The 15,656-nt window shown below is 34.9% G+C and overlaps 1 protein-coding gene across 2 annotated transcripts in view; it reads right to left on the bottom strand.

Moving 5' to 3' along the window:
- WDHD1 (WD repeat and HMG-box DNA binding protein 1) overlaps positions 1-15,656 on the bottom strand; it is a 50,394-nt gene that overhangs the window by 14,171 nt on the left and 20,567 nt on the right. For both annotated transcript variants that reach the window (XM_018054117.1, XM_018054116.1), the window contains exons 11-16: positions 14,657-14,867; positions 9,345-9,529; positions 7,831-8,015; positions 4,829-5,070; positions 3,245-3,382; positions 1,531-1,687 (exon numbers count right to left, since the gene is read on the bottom strand). In XM_018054117.1, the coding sequence (XP_017909606.1) occupies positions 1,531-1,687; positions 3,245-3,382; positions 4,829-5,070; positions 7,831-8,015; positions 9,345-9,529; positions 14,657-14,867 (1,118 nt within the window). The remainder of the gene's footprint in view (positions 1-1,530; positions 1,688-3,244; positions 3,383-4,828; positions 5,071-7,830; positions 8,016-9,344; positions 9,530-14,656; positions 14,868-15,656) is intronic.

Here is a 15,656-nt window from a genome sequence, read left to right as displayed (position 1 = left end):
ACATTGGAAATAATCTTAATTGCCTTAACACTCTTTTCTCTACAAAGTGACAGACTCTTGTTTAAAAACATTTTACAACTTTAATACTTTATTGATTTAGTCATAGTAAGCGATTATCAAAAAGAAAAACTGATTAGGATTTTACTAACAGTTTCTTTAAAACCACATTTACATTAAAGTAGAGCACCAATTCACATTTCTTATCCTTTTCTTAACTTTAAAGACTTGAAGTAAAATGATCTTTTCTGTTAGATATCTCTTTCATGGAAGAAGAGGAAGAAACAAACTCAACTAACTGCTGCCTTGATGGGTTCTGCCTACAATGAATGTGTTTCCTAGAAACGTGGCTAACTCAAGTAAAGAATAAAATATGACAAAATAAACCACAGTTTACCAAGGAACAAAATTATTTCAATTCTTTTTCAAGTAAGTCAAAAATTTGTTCTCTTATATTAAACAGTTGAAAAATATCAACCTGGAGAAAACTGGGGCCAATGTCCAGACTAAGTTTCCAAAAGTCAGTGAGTTCACTTGTCTTCTGTGTTGTAAGGGACTCTTTTCCACACTGGAGGCAATTTAACTCTTTTAGAACATAAGACTCAGGAGAAGATAATGATTTTACCAGCCAACCCTTCCAGGGAGTTGGCCTATTTATCTTCATGGGGCACAGAACATACAGTCAGGACTTTTAACATATGTTTGTTAAATGAATACAACTTGCAGAAAAAAGTTTTATGTCCAAATGCATTAAAAAGGGTAAATACTCAACACAATACTGAATATAGAGACAATATGTACTGAGAATTCTACACTTGCAGTCAAGGACTAAATTTCTGCTAGCCCACTCCCTACAACAATGTTGTTTAGTTACTAAGTTATATCTGACTCTTTTTCAGTCCCACGGACTGTAGCCCGCCAGGCTCCTCTGTCCATGTGATTTCCCAGGCAAGAATACTGGAACAGGTTGCCATTTCCTTCTCTAGCGGATTTTCCCATCCCAGGGATCAAAGCCAAGTCTCCTGTATTACACTCAGATTCTTTACCACTGAGCCACCTGGGAATCCCTTATAACAATAATTAAGTCAAAAACCTCAAAAAGTAACTAAATTACATACTCAATTCTAAATCAAGGTTTAAAATAAAAGGCTGTAAGAAAATACGAAATGCCATATTTACCCAGAAACCCCCTCTCTGGGGGAAATGACTCTAGTCACACTAATAAACTTAGTTTCCCTCTCTTTCTTTTTTTGGCTGAGTGGTATGGCTTGGCTTGCAGGATCTTAGCTCCCTGACCTAAGGTTGAACCTGTGCTCCCTGCACTGGGAGCTCCGAGTCTTAACCACTGACCACCAGGGATCAATAAGCTCTAAGTCAAGCAATTGGTTGAAAACTTCAAGTGAATATAAAGAAATTCTTAATTTAGTGACTAGGGAAAACAAATAAATTAACTAAGTTGACAGGATAGGCACAATATAAAGAATTTCCAAGTACTTTTAAAAAGAGTCAACTAAGCATTTTCTAATAGCTCACCTCAGCTGCTGGGGATTTTCATGGATACCAACCACCCAGTAGTGGTCAGATTTTCCTTTGCAGTGTTCTCTTGTGTTACATACAGGAGTCCATGTATGACCAAGTCCTCTGTTAAGCATTCGAACAATGCCTTCTGAATCCACATAAAATGGGGTACCTATATACCAACAGAAAAACAAATCACCTGGAATCATAGCTATGTATTTGTTAAATAAACCTTTCTTTCAAAAACACACACTGATCATTTAATCTTCAATTCAAAACAAAAAACAAACACCTCCTCCAAAAGAACCAAAAGGGCAAATAATCCAAGATTATTTTCTATAACATTTCATTAACCACAGAGTAAGACTTAACTGAACAAAAAGGAAAAAAAATCTGCAAGTGATATGACTTAAAGAGGGCGGAAAAAAAAAACCCTGATGAATTCAGTGAAAACTATGCCACCTGCTGGAAGACAGCAGTTTTTTAAAAAGCCAATTTCAGCAAAGAAGTTAAAACTTGAATCTGATGATTCCTTAGTCAAGAGAGACTTGGAAAAACGAGCAGAACCCGATGCAAGGTGATGATATAGAGAAATGTGTCTTTAGTATTCTTCCTCCCCCTCTCTCCTGGTCTCATCACTGTTCTGTTCCCAACAGTTCCCCACTGCTCTCTTCCTAAACTTACCTAGGGAACAAGTAAGCATCCCTGTTTCCCCACCTACTCTGCCCCCATTTCAGGAAATGCATGGTACATTTCCCAATTGTCCTTTTCTTTATCTGAGACTTCACATCCCTCTTACTAGCAGTTTCCTCAGGGTCTAGATCTGATAGGTAATTGGAAGAAAAAAACCAAACCGATAAAAATGGAAGTTATTAATGATCACATTATTAAAGCATAAGTGACTAATATCTCAATAGAAAACACATTCAGAAATGGTTGGATTTTGAAAAACAAACTGGAGTTTCCAATGATGAATCATCAAGAATAGAAATATTTAAGCCAGAAGACAGGGTTGACAGGTGCCTTAAAATAAGGCATGCCTTAGTGTCCTTCAAACATCTGTCATAACCCACTGAGTCTGCAACAGGACACTGTTCAGTAGAAATATGTGAGCCACAAATATAATTTTTAATTTCTTAGTGCCACATGAGAAAAGGGGGATAAATGTGAAGGCAATTTTAATAATATATTTTATTCAATCTAGTATCCAATACTATCATTTTAACATGTAATCAATGTAAAAAAAATTACTGAAATTTTTTACATCCTTTTTTTCATACTAAGCCTTCCAAATCTGGAAAGTATTTTATAGTTATAGCACATCTCAACTCAGATTAGCCACTTTTCAAGTGCTCTCAGCAGCCACATTTGGCTGGTGGTTACTGTAGTGAACAATGCAGCGATAGAAAATTCCTGATTTCCACACAGACTCTGCTAGAAAAGCCACAACTTGAACAGGTACTTGTATCTCCTCTTTGCTAGCTAATAAACTTTCAGAAAAATTTATTTCCCTCTTAGTAAGTTTTCTGATCAGAAGAAGACATCTTGTACATAAAACAGTGGCTACCTTGCCTGGAAATCCTAGTTTTCAGTTCTGTTAACATATTAAAATAAAGTAATTTAAACATAAAATATAGACAAGTTATCTTTAAACAAATTAATTAGGAATAAAATAATGAAATAATTTTCTTCTTGAAAAATATCTTTAATATAAATAAATTTATCTTGCCTTCAGCTGAAAATCCAACCCATACAAGATAGGATTTCCTTGTAAGAGGAAGAGGATCACCATGCAAAATTTGTTTTTTCTTTTTCCCTAGCTCTAGCAGTTGAACTCCAAGGCACTGATCCCCATCAAATCCTGTACCTAGTGAGAAAATGTAAATATAAGTCAGGTATCAATGGTTATTTAGCTATAATGCTAAATTATAGTTAAAACAATTAGTCTAAATTATTTTCTGTGAATTTAGGTTATTTTGTGATAAGCTCCTAGATTAATTAGCAGTACTTTTTATAGATAATCTTTTTATCTGAGGCACCAATAAGGCATTAGGACAGTATGTTACATAAAGTAAAACTTTACATAAAGTGGTAATGTACGTGGTAATTCTCAAGAATTGAGATTTATAAGTGGTAATTCTCAAGAATATAACTGTAAATACTCAAAAAGTATTTACAGAGAGCTTTCTTTGTACCAGGTAGAGGCTATAATGTAAATAAGACAATGTCAGTGTTCTCATGAAATTCATATTCAGATAGGAGAGGAAAAACCAATTTAAAAAAGAAAGAAAATACTAAGTGTCATCATTGAGGATTAAAATACTAATGTGATACAGAGGGTCACACTGAGTGGCTACTTTAGACTGGACAAAGGTGGCCTTTGGAAAAAGTGAAATTTAAACTGAGAGATGATTTGCAAGTTGGAGCTGGCCATGCAAACGGTAAGAGGAGGAGCACTATAGGGGATAGTTAACGAAAAGGGCCTAACGGAGCAAACATGGTGATTTCGAAGAACACAAAGCAGTCAGTAGGGCCAGAATCGCTGACAAGAGAAAACGTAGTAAGAGATGAGGCTGAAGAGGCAGGCAAAGGTCAAATCATGTAGGACTTTGCCACCTGTGACAAGTTTGAGTTTTATTCTAAAGCAACAGAAGATCATGAGAGGAATCTGTGCAGAAGAGGGAAATGACTGGATTTATGTTTTTAAAAAACTACCAGTAAGAACTGAAGATGAAAAGCTAGTTAGGAGGTTATTGTAACACCTAAGAGATGATGTCTCATTTGGACTGAGGTTTTAGTGGAGGTGTGGAATGTGTTGTGTGCACTGACATGATATGATTTTGCTGACACAGTGATGCTAGGGGTGTGAGGGAAGAGAAGGATCAAAGACAACTCTTACATTTCTGCCTTGAATATTGGCAGTACGCCATTTATCAAGATCAAAAAATGAAGAAGCAAGTTCGGAGGGGGAGAAAAATCCCAGAGGCTTTACTGTGACCAAGTTAAGTTTGAGGTGTGTATCAAAACTCTACATAGAGATTTCAAGTTGACAATTGGATATGTAAGTCTGCAGATACAAGAAGGGAGTAGGGTTGATGATACTAACTTACAAGTCATGAACACAGAGATGTACTAAAGCCATGGGTCTTAAAGAAATAACCCAGGATGGTTTCTCAAACTGTATTTTTTGACTTGTGAGTCATAAAATTAATCCAGATCAGTAACCTATTAAGACAAGTCTTAGCACAATGATGGGTACTGAAGATAGAATATGAAGAATACAAAAGAATATAAAATACTAGAAAAAATCTACCTCTGTGATAAACAATGACAAGCTGTTCTCCATGTCCAGCCATTGACACAACAGGCCCAGGCAGACTGAAGACCTCTTTTTGAACACCTCCAATGGTAAACAAGCGAAGAAGCAAGGAGGTAGTGGCAGCAGCAGCCCATCCCTGACCAAGACATATGGCTTCAATATCTTCATTCGGAGGCATGTCTACTATCCATTCTTTGCTGGAATCCCAAGAACTAAGGTGCAGGCAGTGAAGCTTGCTAAACAAGACAAAAACAATCAAACTTTCACATTTGATATTATATATATATATAAAACTAGTGATACTCAAAATCAAGTAACAAAGTCAAATAGTTTATTTTTCTATTATAACAAATAGAACAAAATCAAATAGTTTATTTTTGATAAACAATAACAAAATAAAAGTTTATTTTTCTATTATACAAATAATGGCATCTTTATATGCCATATAATATACCAAAAAAATGACCGTTTATAAACAAGACAGCTTTAAGAAAGTAATTATGAAATATCCTTAAAATGTACTGTTAAAACTTTCAACACTCATGTTATTAAAGAATATTTAAAGATACAGGAAAATGCTCACAACATGTTAAATGGAAAAAAACCCAGGATAAAATCAGCAGAACATGATCCAAGGTTACACACACATACAAAAATCATGACTATATTTTTTAAAAGAAAGGAAGCATCAAAATGATCAGCAAGAGTGCTCTCATTGCCAAAGACAAAAACAAAACCTTTAATATGGGAGAATAAAGAGAAAAAAAATTAAATATTATCACACCAGGGAGATTACCAGCCACTGCTAACAATTTGATTTGTGCTTCCAGTCTTTTTACTTTTGCATCTATATATACATGTAAGTTGTTATGAAACTCAAGCTTCAGAATGTAGATGTCATAGTATTTAGAATCAGAGGCAATACTGATTTCCTGAATAGTAATTTTAAATTCAAATTTAAAATAAAGGGTGATGGGAATTATTCCCTGGCAGTCCAGTGGTTAGGACCCCTTGCTTTCACTGCCAAGGGTGTGGGTTCAATCCCAGATTGAGGAATTAAGATGCCACAAGCCACATGGGCACAGCCAAAAAAAAACTGACCTAAGTAAATCAGAAAAAGACAAAATACCATATGATATCACTTATATATGGAATCTAAAATATGACAGAAATGAGGTGAGGGGTCAGTTACTCAGTCATGTCTGACTCTGTGACTCCATGGACTGTAGCCCAACAGGCTCCTCTGTCCATGGAATTCTCCAGGGAACAATACTGGAGTGGGAAGCCCCGATGAAAATGAACATATCTACAAAACAGAAACAGACTCACAGACATAGAGAACAGACTTGTGGTGGCCAGGTGGGGAGTGGGGAAAGGATTGGGAGTTCGTAATTAGCAGATGCAAACTAATGTATATATAGGATAGGTAAACAAGTTCCTACTGTATAGCAGAGGGAACCATATTCAATATCCAGTGATAAACTACAATGGAAAAGAATATATATGTACAACTGAATCACTGCTATACAGCAGAAATTAATGCAGCACTGTAATCAACTATACTTCAATAAAAAATTAAAAACAAAAGGATGATATTGTCTAAGACTGTGAAATAATATATCTAGGAAAACAAAAAGAAGAACAATCATCAGTCAGGAAATCATAACAATCCTAACAATCTGAAATCAAAATTGCACATGGAGCCAAGGGGGAAGGAAGAACTGCAGGGGGAGCGGCGGGGAGGATTGCGAGTCTGGGGTTAGAAGATGCAAACTAGTATATATATAGGGCTGGATGAACAATGAGGCCCAAATGAATAGCATACGGAACTATATTCAATATTCTATGATAAACCATAATGGGAAAGAATATAAAAAAGAATGCATGTATAACTGAATCACTTTGCTATACAGCAATAACATAATATTGTAAAACAACTATATTTCAATTAAAAAAAACTGCACATGGAAATAAATGTTCTAATTACGTAAGATATTCTGAATTAGACACTAAGTCAACAGTGACTGAGTAAACTAATTTAATTCAAAAATCAAGTACTGAGTTGATTTTACATTGCGTAAATTAGGAAACCAATTAAAATATTAAAATGACCCAATCTGGTATTTCTCATGTATACTCTTCCACCTGAGGATCTTGTTAAAATGTAGATTCTGACTCAGAAGGTATGGAGTTGGGTCTGTGATTCTGTGTTTTCAACATGCTTCCAGGTGACCATGCCTATAGTTTGTGGACCATACACTGAGCAGCAAGGAGCTAATGTATCAGTCAGAAGGATTTTAATTTCAAATAACCTGGGAGTTAGTAAGATCTATGATCAAATGTATAATAAGCACCATGATCAGCTTAAAAAATTAACAGAGAGGGCAAGCTGAAATAACAAAACTGAATAAAATGCTTTCTTCTTTTAAAAAAATACAGATTCTGCATCCATTGCTTTTCCAACTTAATTTTCTTGTCTCCATATCTACCTACCTACCCTACCTACCTACCTACTAACATATCTAAGAAGTCTGAAGTATATTAAGTCAAAAAGTCAAAATGATAAATGGTACTTATAAAATTTTTCAATGTGTTCCCTCCTCCCTTTTTTAAAAGAGAAGTTGCAAATCTAATCTACAGTGACAAAACCCAGATTAGCAGTTGTTCAAGGCTAGAATTAGACTGTTAACTGTTAAAAGTAATTATATTTGAGAGAAGAATTCTTCAGGCAATTTTCATTTTCTAAAAATTCTGTACTACTTAAACTTGCTTGTTTACAATTAATATGTATATTATTCTTATGAAAGAAGGGGACAATCAGGCAAAATCAGACATATGTTCTGAGGTATTATAGGTGTACTGTGTTTGTACTAAACTCTTCGACCTGAAATTGCATACTACAAAAGATTTATAATTTTGTTTTTTGTCTTACAACTTTATGTACTGAATTTCAAAGTTCAACAGTAATGAAGTTCTCCTAAAAATCTTGAATTTACCTTGCTAGTTCATCAGTGCTTTCACATGCCAACAAAACAGCTTCACGGGAAAGATCTGCTACTGTGTAGTTAAAAGTGTTCAATAAGTGTGTTGCATGGTGTATAGAGGTATCATGGAATTCCACATCTATGGCATTGTCTTGCTCATCATTATAGCAGCGAATAATTCCAATAGAGTTCCACACCTACAAACATGTTAAGGTTAAATACAAGTGAGAAAGATTAAAGTTCTTAGAATCAGCAGGCTAAAATACTAAAAATTAACAAATAATGTAGTCTGCATAAGGGATTAAGTTATGGAAGCAACCACTTTCAGGTAGCAGGAGATACTTGAGCATCAGAGCAACAATTACTAATTATTCTTTTCCTCATGAGAAGGTACATACATACTTATTTATTAGCAAATGTAGTATTTTACTTAATATTTTTAAAGTATATTACTTTCATAAAAAATATTTTACAATTGGCCTTTGAACAGTTGAACCATTAAATTCCTCAAAGGAAACATTTCAAAAGTTTATTTACAAATATGGATATAAATGACTGCATACTTTTTTGGCCTAACCAAATGGTTTATAGTCATGGCATAAATATATACATTATAAGGCAGCATAAATTGATACCATTTGAAAACCTGTATTCCACTCATGTACACTACTGGCTCCCCCTAAGCCAGTGTATCCTTTATTCTACCACAAATACAACTATTAATATAAAGTACTTGACAATATTAGAAAAATTAAGATCTATCACTTGATGATGATTACTGATGAGACAATAAAAAGTTTTTCTTTTTAAATAAAACATCACCTTTAATATTTATCTATAAATTTATGCCAGGACCATACCATTCAAAAAGGACAACTGTTCAAGTCCTCAGTGGAAAAACTCAAGCAGTCAACAAATAAACATATTAAACGTTTTTAGCTCTTAAATTTAAGACAAAAAGTGAATTAGTTGTTTATCCATAAATATTTATTAAATGCCTACTGTGCCATATACCTTGTTCTAAGTGCTATCAATAAACAAAACAAAAAAATCTCTATACTTGTGGGGCAAAAATTCCAGTAGCATGGGTAAAAGGGGCAGATAATTTTTTACAGTACTTATCACCTTCTGATACTATATTACACTTTCTAAAAAACACCTTCTAACTAGTCTTTTCGAATCTGTACAATCTTCTATATAAAACTAACATAAGAAATAAAAGTTGGAAGCACAGTCAAGAGAAACTGCAAGATATACAGTCACATTTACTTATGTTCATTATATGTCATTTTGTGAAGCAGAATTTTATTTAACCCAATTTTCAAAAATTAGGTTGAAATAAGATTAAAACTGTTAGTTAACCATAAAATAAACCAACCACAAAATTATAAGCAACCAAAGTGCTCCAGGTCAGTTAATGAAGGTTTTTAAAACATATTTTTTACCAAACAAAATTAACTATAATGAGATAAAATGTTAAAGTGAGATAAAACTACTTTAAAGCTACATGCAGACCCGTGGCTTACCATGAATCTGTGAGTGAGATGCACGGGCGTAGAACCTGACTGGAATGGCTTCTGCCGGGGAGTCGGCATAGGACCATCATAAAATGGCCTCTGGGATGCTACAACTGGTAGATTGTGAATGCTGCCTCCCTGATCATCTTCCTCTTCTTTGAAAAGACTAGAACCAATTTTTAGCATTGTAACATCTAGAAAACAAAGGGTTATAATTAGAGAATCATAAATACCAGCTATCTTGGAAAAGTATTATGAAATCTACTAACAATGTCCAATCATATTTAATAATACTAACATGCTATTTGCCTCTTTCACTGTGTTAATATCTGTGGTAATAGTTCAAACGTCAGAGGGTTAAACGTTGGTACCTTAGCATGAAGTAAGTCAGTGGCACCAATGTGTATTAGCAATCAATGTATTGTCAACCAACTGCAGTAAAAATAGTAAAAATATTAATTTTATTAAATTTTGAGTTTTGCATAGACTTTTAAAAAATGTTCTCTGTGTTAAAATGGGAAATATGTATACAGAATTGGGATGACTGTCTCAAAAAAAAAGCATTTGTTGAGCTGTAAGCTGAACTAACTTTTTCATGTAACAGCATTTTTACCTAAAAGAATGCCAGATAAACTAGTTATACCAACTCAGGAATGTGGTAAACATCTTCTTAAAAATGAAGTGAACTGGTCATTTAAGAAAAATAACTGACAGAATTTGTGGTTAATGATAAAATTTGAGCTTTCAAGTGAAAATCAGAATAATGAAAAACCTGTATCTGCCACCATGAACTTGGCTGCTCTGAAATATTTTAAAACTTCTGATGAGATTGGTAATGATACTAACAAATATTCTGGATAACATGCCAGTATCAAGAAGGTCTGCAAAGCTCAATAAACCAGCATTTTCCAAATTACCAATGCATATGTGACAGAATCAAGCATGGTAAAAGATCCATTCAAAGCTCAAGTTAGACCAATGGGTTTTAACATAATAAGAGAGTTGGAAAGTTCACCAGCAAGTTTTCAGATTCCACATTGCAAGTAATCTTTAAGAAACTATCATTTGCTGCATTTTGGTAAAGCATCAAAGAAGAATACCTGTAGTTATTTCAACAGACTTATTAAAAATACTTCTCCCTTTTCAAACAATATATTGTGTGAGGCTAAATTTTCTTCATATACTTCAAACAAAACTAATGTATGGCAGTAGACTGAGTCTTGAGGCATGTGAGGGAATTCAGTTAGCTGTCTTCTATGCTAAGATTTGCAAAAGGGTGAAGTAACACCACTTTTCTGTTTTATTTTCTAACCGTTATTTTCATAAAAAGTATTATTTATGTTTACATGAGTTTGTTGTTAAAGTGAATATTTTAAAAATTTCTCAGTTTTAATTTCTAACATAGTAAATAACAATAAACGTAACTTGGCAAACAATTTTCTTTGGGATCCTCAAAAAGTTTAAGAATGTAATGAGTTCCTGAGACCAAACATCTGAGGAGTACTATACTATAAATCCTGCATGCTTTAAATGTAGCACAATTTACCATGAACATTGGCATTTTACTTGGTAATATTCAAATGTGTTAATTTTAGCATGTAAGTTGTAATAATCATTTATTTAAAGGTTCTTAATTATAATCTCAATATCTTAAACAGATACCAAACTATTCAGGTCACCTATTTCTTGAGTTAACTTGGCAGTTTGTGCCTGTCAAAGAATTTGTCCATTTCCGGCTTCCCTGGTGGCTCAGTGGTAAAGAGTTTGCTTGCCGAGGCAGGAGAAACAGGTTCGATCCCTGATCTGCCAATATCCCACAGGCTGCAGGGCAACTAAGCCTATGCACCACAACTATTGAGCCTGTGCTCTCGAGCCCAGGAACTGCAGCTACTGAGCCCACATGCCTCAGCTACTGAAACCTGCATGCCCTAGAGCCCATGCTCCGCAACAAGAGAAGCCACTACAATGAGAAGCCCTCACTGCAACTAGAGAACAGCCCCCACTCACAACTAAAGAAAAGCCCTCTCAGCAACAAAGACTCAGCATACCCAAAATGAGGTAAATAATAAAAAAGAATCTGTCCATTTCATCTAAGATGTTGAATTTATAAGCATAAAGTTGTTCATAATGTTCAGTTACTAAACATTTGTTAATAGCAGTACTATCTTAGAGAAATATAACGTGAGTTATAAATGTAATTTAAGATTTTCTAATAGCCATATTTTAAATAGTAAAAAAAATACAGGCATAATTAATTTTAATAATATACTATATTTAAAATATAATTTCAATAAGTAATGTAAAAAAAGGCCAGATATTTTACATTCTCTTTTTTGTACTGTCTTCAAAATCTTGTCACATTTAATAATCACAACATATCTCAATTTGAACTAGCCACATTTTCAGCGCTCAAAAGCCACAAGGGGCTAGTGGCCATAATATTGGATAGTGAAGGTCTATGGGATACACAATGATGATATACCTTCACTACTTATATCAATCATTTGTGTCTTTCTTTCTTGATCAATCAGGATAGAGATATAGCAGTTTTATTGACCTTTTCAAAGAATTAGCTTTTGGTTTAACGCTAGCAAAGTAATGCTCAAAATCCTTCAAGCTAGGCTTGAACACTACATGAACTGAGAACCTGCAGATGTACAAACTGGATTTAGAAAAGTCAGAGGAACCAGAGATCAAATTGCCAACATCTGCTGGATCATACACAAAGCAAGAGAATTCCAAAAATCTACTTCTGCTTCATTGAGTATGCTAAACCTTTTGACTGTGCGGATCACAACTAACTATGGAAAATTCTTAAGAGATGGGAGAACCAGATCACCTTAACTCTCTCCTGAGAAACCTATATGTGGGTCAAGAAGCAACAGTTAGAACCAGACAAAGAACAATGGACTGGTTCCAAATTGGGAAAGTAATATGTCAAGGCTGTATTTTGTTACTCTGCTTATTTAAGTACATCATGCAAAACACTGGACTGGAAGAAGCACAAGCTGGAATCAAGATGGCTGGGAGAAATATCAGTAACATCAGATATACAGATGATACCACCCTTAAGGCAGCAAGTGAACTGGAACTAAAGAGCCTCCTGAGGAAAATAAAAAAACTGGCTTAAAACTCAACATTCAAAAACCTTAGATCATGACATCTGGTCTCATCACTTCATGGCTACTAGAAGGGCAAAAAGTGAAGTAACAGTGATAGATTTTATTTCCTTGGGCCCCAAAATCACTATGGACAGTGACTACAGCCACAAAATGAAAAGAGGCTCCCTTTTTGGAAGAAAAGCTATGGCCAACCTAGACAGCACAGTAAAAAGCAGAGACATTACTTTGCTGACAAAGGTGTGTATAGTCAAAGCTATGGTTTTTCCAGTAGTCACGTACAGATGTGTGAGTTGGACCATAAAGAAAGCTGAGTGCCAAGGAATTGATGCTTTCGAACTGTTGGTGCTGGAGAAGACTCATGACAGTCCCTTGGACAGCAAGGAAATCAAACCAGATAATCCTAAAGGAAGTCAACACTGAATATTTATTGGAAGGACTATTGCTGACGCTGAAGCTCTAATACCTTGGCCACCTGATGTGAACAGCCAACTCACTGGAAAAGATCATGATGCTGGGAAAGATGGAGGGCAGGAGGAGAAGAGGGAGACAGAGGATGAGATGGTTGGATGGCATCATCGACTCAATGGACATGAGTTTGAGCAAACTCCAGGAGATAGTGAAGGACAAGGAAGCCTGGCATGCTGCAGTCCATGAGGTCACAAAGAGCTGGGCACAACTTAGTGGCTGAACAACAACAAATACCTTTTGGTTGTCTACTCTTCAAAAAAAAATTAACAGCTTTATTGAGATATAACTGACACACCATATAATTGACCCATTTAAAGTGTACAATTTCATGGTTTTTGGTATATTCATAGAAATGTGCAACCATCAGCACAATTTTAAAATGTTTTCATCACCTCAAAATGAAACCCTGTACCTCTTAGCTATCACCCTCTATTTCTCTATTCATCCTTATGCAACCACTAATATACTTTCTGTCTCCACAGATTTCTCTGTTCTGAAAACCTTACATAAATGGAATGATGTAATTTATAGCTTTGTGACTGGCTTCTTTCACTTAGTATGTTTTCAAGGTTTATCCACGTTGTAGCCTGTTCTTTATTATTTCCTTCCTTCTGCTTGCTTGGGATTTAATTTCCTTTTTTTCTAGGCTGCTAAAGCAAAAGTTTTAGATCATTGTTTTTTTAAGGATGAAATGTTTTTCAATATATGTATTTAATAGTATGGCAACACTTTACCAACTCAATCATCAGTCAGTTCAGTTGCTCAGTCATATCCAACTCTTTGTGACCCCATGTACTGCAGCACACCAGGGCCCCTCCCTGTCCATCACTCCCAGAATTTATTCAAACTCATGTCCACTGAGTCGGTGATGCCATCCAACCATCTCATCCTCTGTCGTCCCCTTCTCCTTTTGCTTTCAATCTTTCCCAGCATCAGGGTCTTTTCAAATGAGTCAGTTCTTCGCATCAGGTGGCTGAAGTATTGGAGCTTCAGCTGCAGCATCAGTTCTTCCAATGAATATTCAGGACTAATTTCCTTTAGGATGGACTGGTTGGATTTCCCTGCAGTCTAAGGGACTTTCAAAAGTCTTCTTGAACACCACAGTTCAAAAGCATCAATTCTTCAGCACTCAGCTTTCTTTATAGTCCAACTCTCACATCCATACATGACCACTGGAAAAACCATAGCTTTGACTAGACAGACCTTTGTCGGCAAAGTAATGTCTCTGCTTTTTAATATGCTGTCTAGGTTGGTCACAGCTTTTCTTCCAAGGAGCAAGCGTCTTTTAATTTCATGGCTGCAATCACCATCTGCAGTGATTTTGGAGCCCCTCCCAAAAAAAGTCTCCCACTGTTTCCATTGTTTCCCTATCTATTTGCCATGAAGTGATGGGACCAGATGCCATGATCTTAGTTTTCTGAATGTTGAGTTTTAAGCCAACTTTTTCACTCTCCTCTTTCACTTTCATCAAGAGGCTCTTTAGTTCTTCTTTGCTTTCTGCCATAAGGGTGGTGTCATCTGCATATCTGAGGTTACTGATATTTCTCATGGCAATCTTGATTCCAGTTTGTGCTTCATCCAGTCCAGCATTTCTCATGATGCACTCTGCATGTAAGTTAAATAAACAGGGTGACAATACACAGCCTTTGATGTACTCCTTACTTACCAACTCAATACTGACTTTGAATAATAGTTTTAATAAAACATGGAAAATTCACAGTCAACTCATACCAACTGAGTTTTCATCATCTTCGAGGATGTGACTTCGCTGTCTAGGACGACCTGAAGCCAGCATAAGGTCATCATCATCTTCCTCATCATTCACAATCCCTTTTGAAACAGAGTGGGTTTTGACTGCATTGTCTTTTAGACAGTCACTGACATTACTTGTATCATCTCCATCAAAAAGATCTTTATAATCCTTTTCTACTCTGCTAGACACCTTGAACAAATTAATACAAATAAGAAAGCATTAGTGAACTATTTAGATAAACACAATTATTCAGAAGGCAACCTTTTAACATGTACCTATAAACTCTACTGAGTAAGCAAATGCCTTGGTAAAAACAGTTAGCAAATATATTTATTAGGACTGTTATTTACATGATGAAAGACCTAGTCCTTACTTTAAATGCCTTATAGTCTATAGATAAGTTGGAAGTATAAGACAGACATGCAAAGAATACATGTGAATATCCAAATATAAAGCAAGATTTTATTCCTCACAATCATTATCTAGAAAAGAAGTCACCTATGAGTCCTTAAAAAGTCTCTCACTATAAGATATTCTCTCTTTATTTTCTTTTTGAACAAGATACTGCTTAGGTAAGATGTTTAAATTATCTCAGTTAAAGCTTGTTCTGGGGATATTTTTAGAAATTTTTTGATGCTTATAGAAGTAAACAGAACCAATAGAAAAATAAAAGTGGCAATTAAATTCAACATTTATCATTGATTCCTAGGAATATGAATATATTGCAAGTACTGAATGTCACTGTTAAAAATTTTTGAAATCACTTTAAAAAGTGAGCAGTAAGCAGTTATGCTGTAAAGATCACAGTTATTAACATAGAATGAATAAAAACCATACAATGTTAAGTCAAAGGAAAAACTTATAGCTGGGAATAAAAGTCTAGTAAGAACACCATTAATGGATTTGAAAGTGACTATATCACAAATCTGTTAGGTGGAAATGCATATAAATGTGTTCTGGAAAGTTGACATTTAAAAA

This window comes from Capra hircus, chromosome 10, assembly GCF_001704415.2.
Source record: "Capra hircus breed San Clemente chromosome 10, ASM170441v1, whole genome shotgun sequence".
In the NCBI taxonomy this organism is placed as follows: Eukaryota; Metazoa; Chordata; class Mammalia; order Artiodactyla; family Bovidae; genus Capra; species Capra hircus.
Note: the sequence above shows the minus strand (reverse complement) of the source record. Positions and strands in the feature narration are given on the sequence as shown.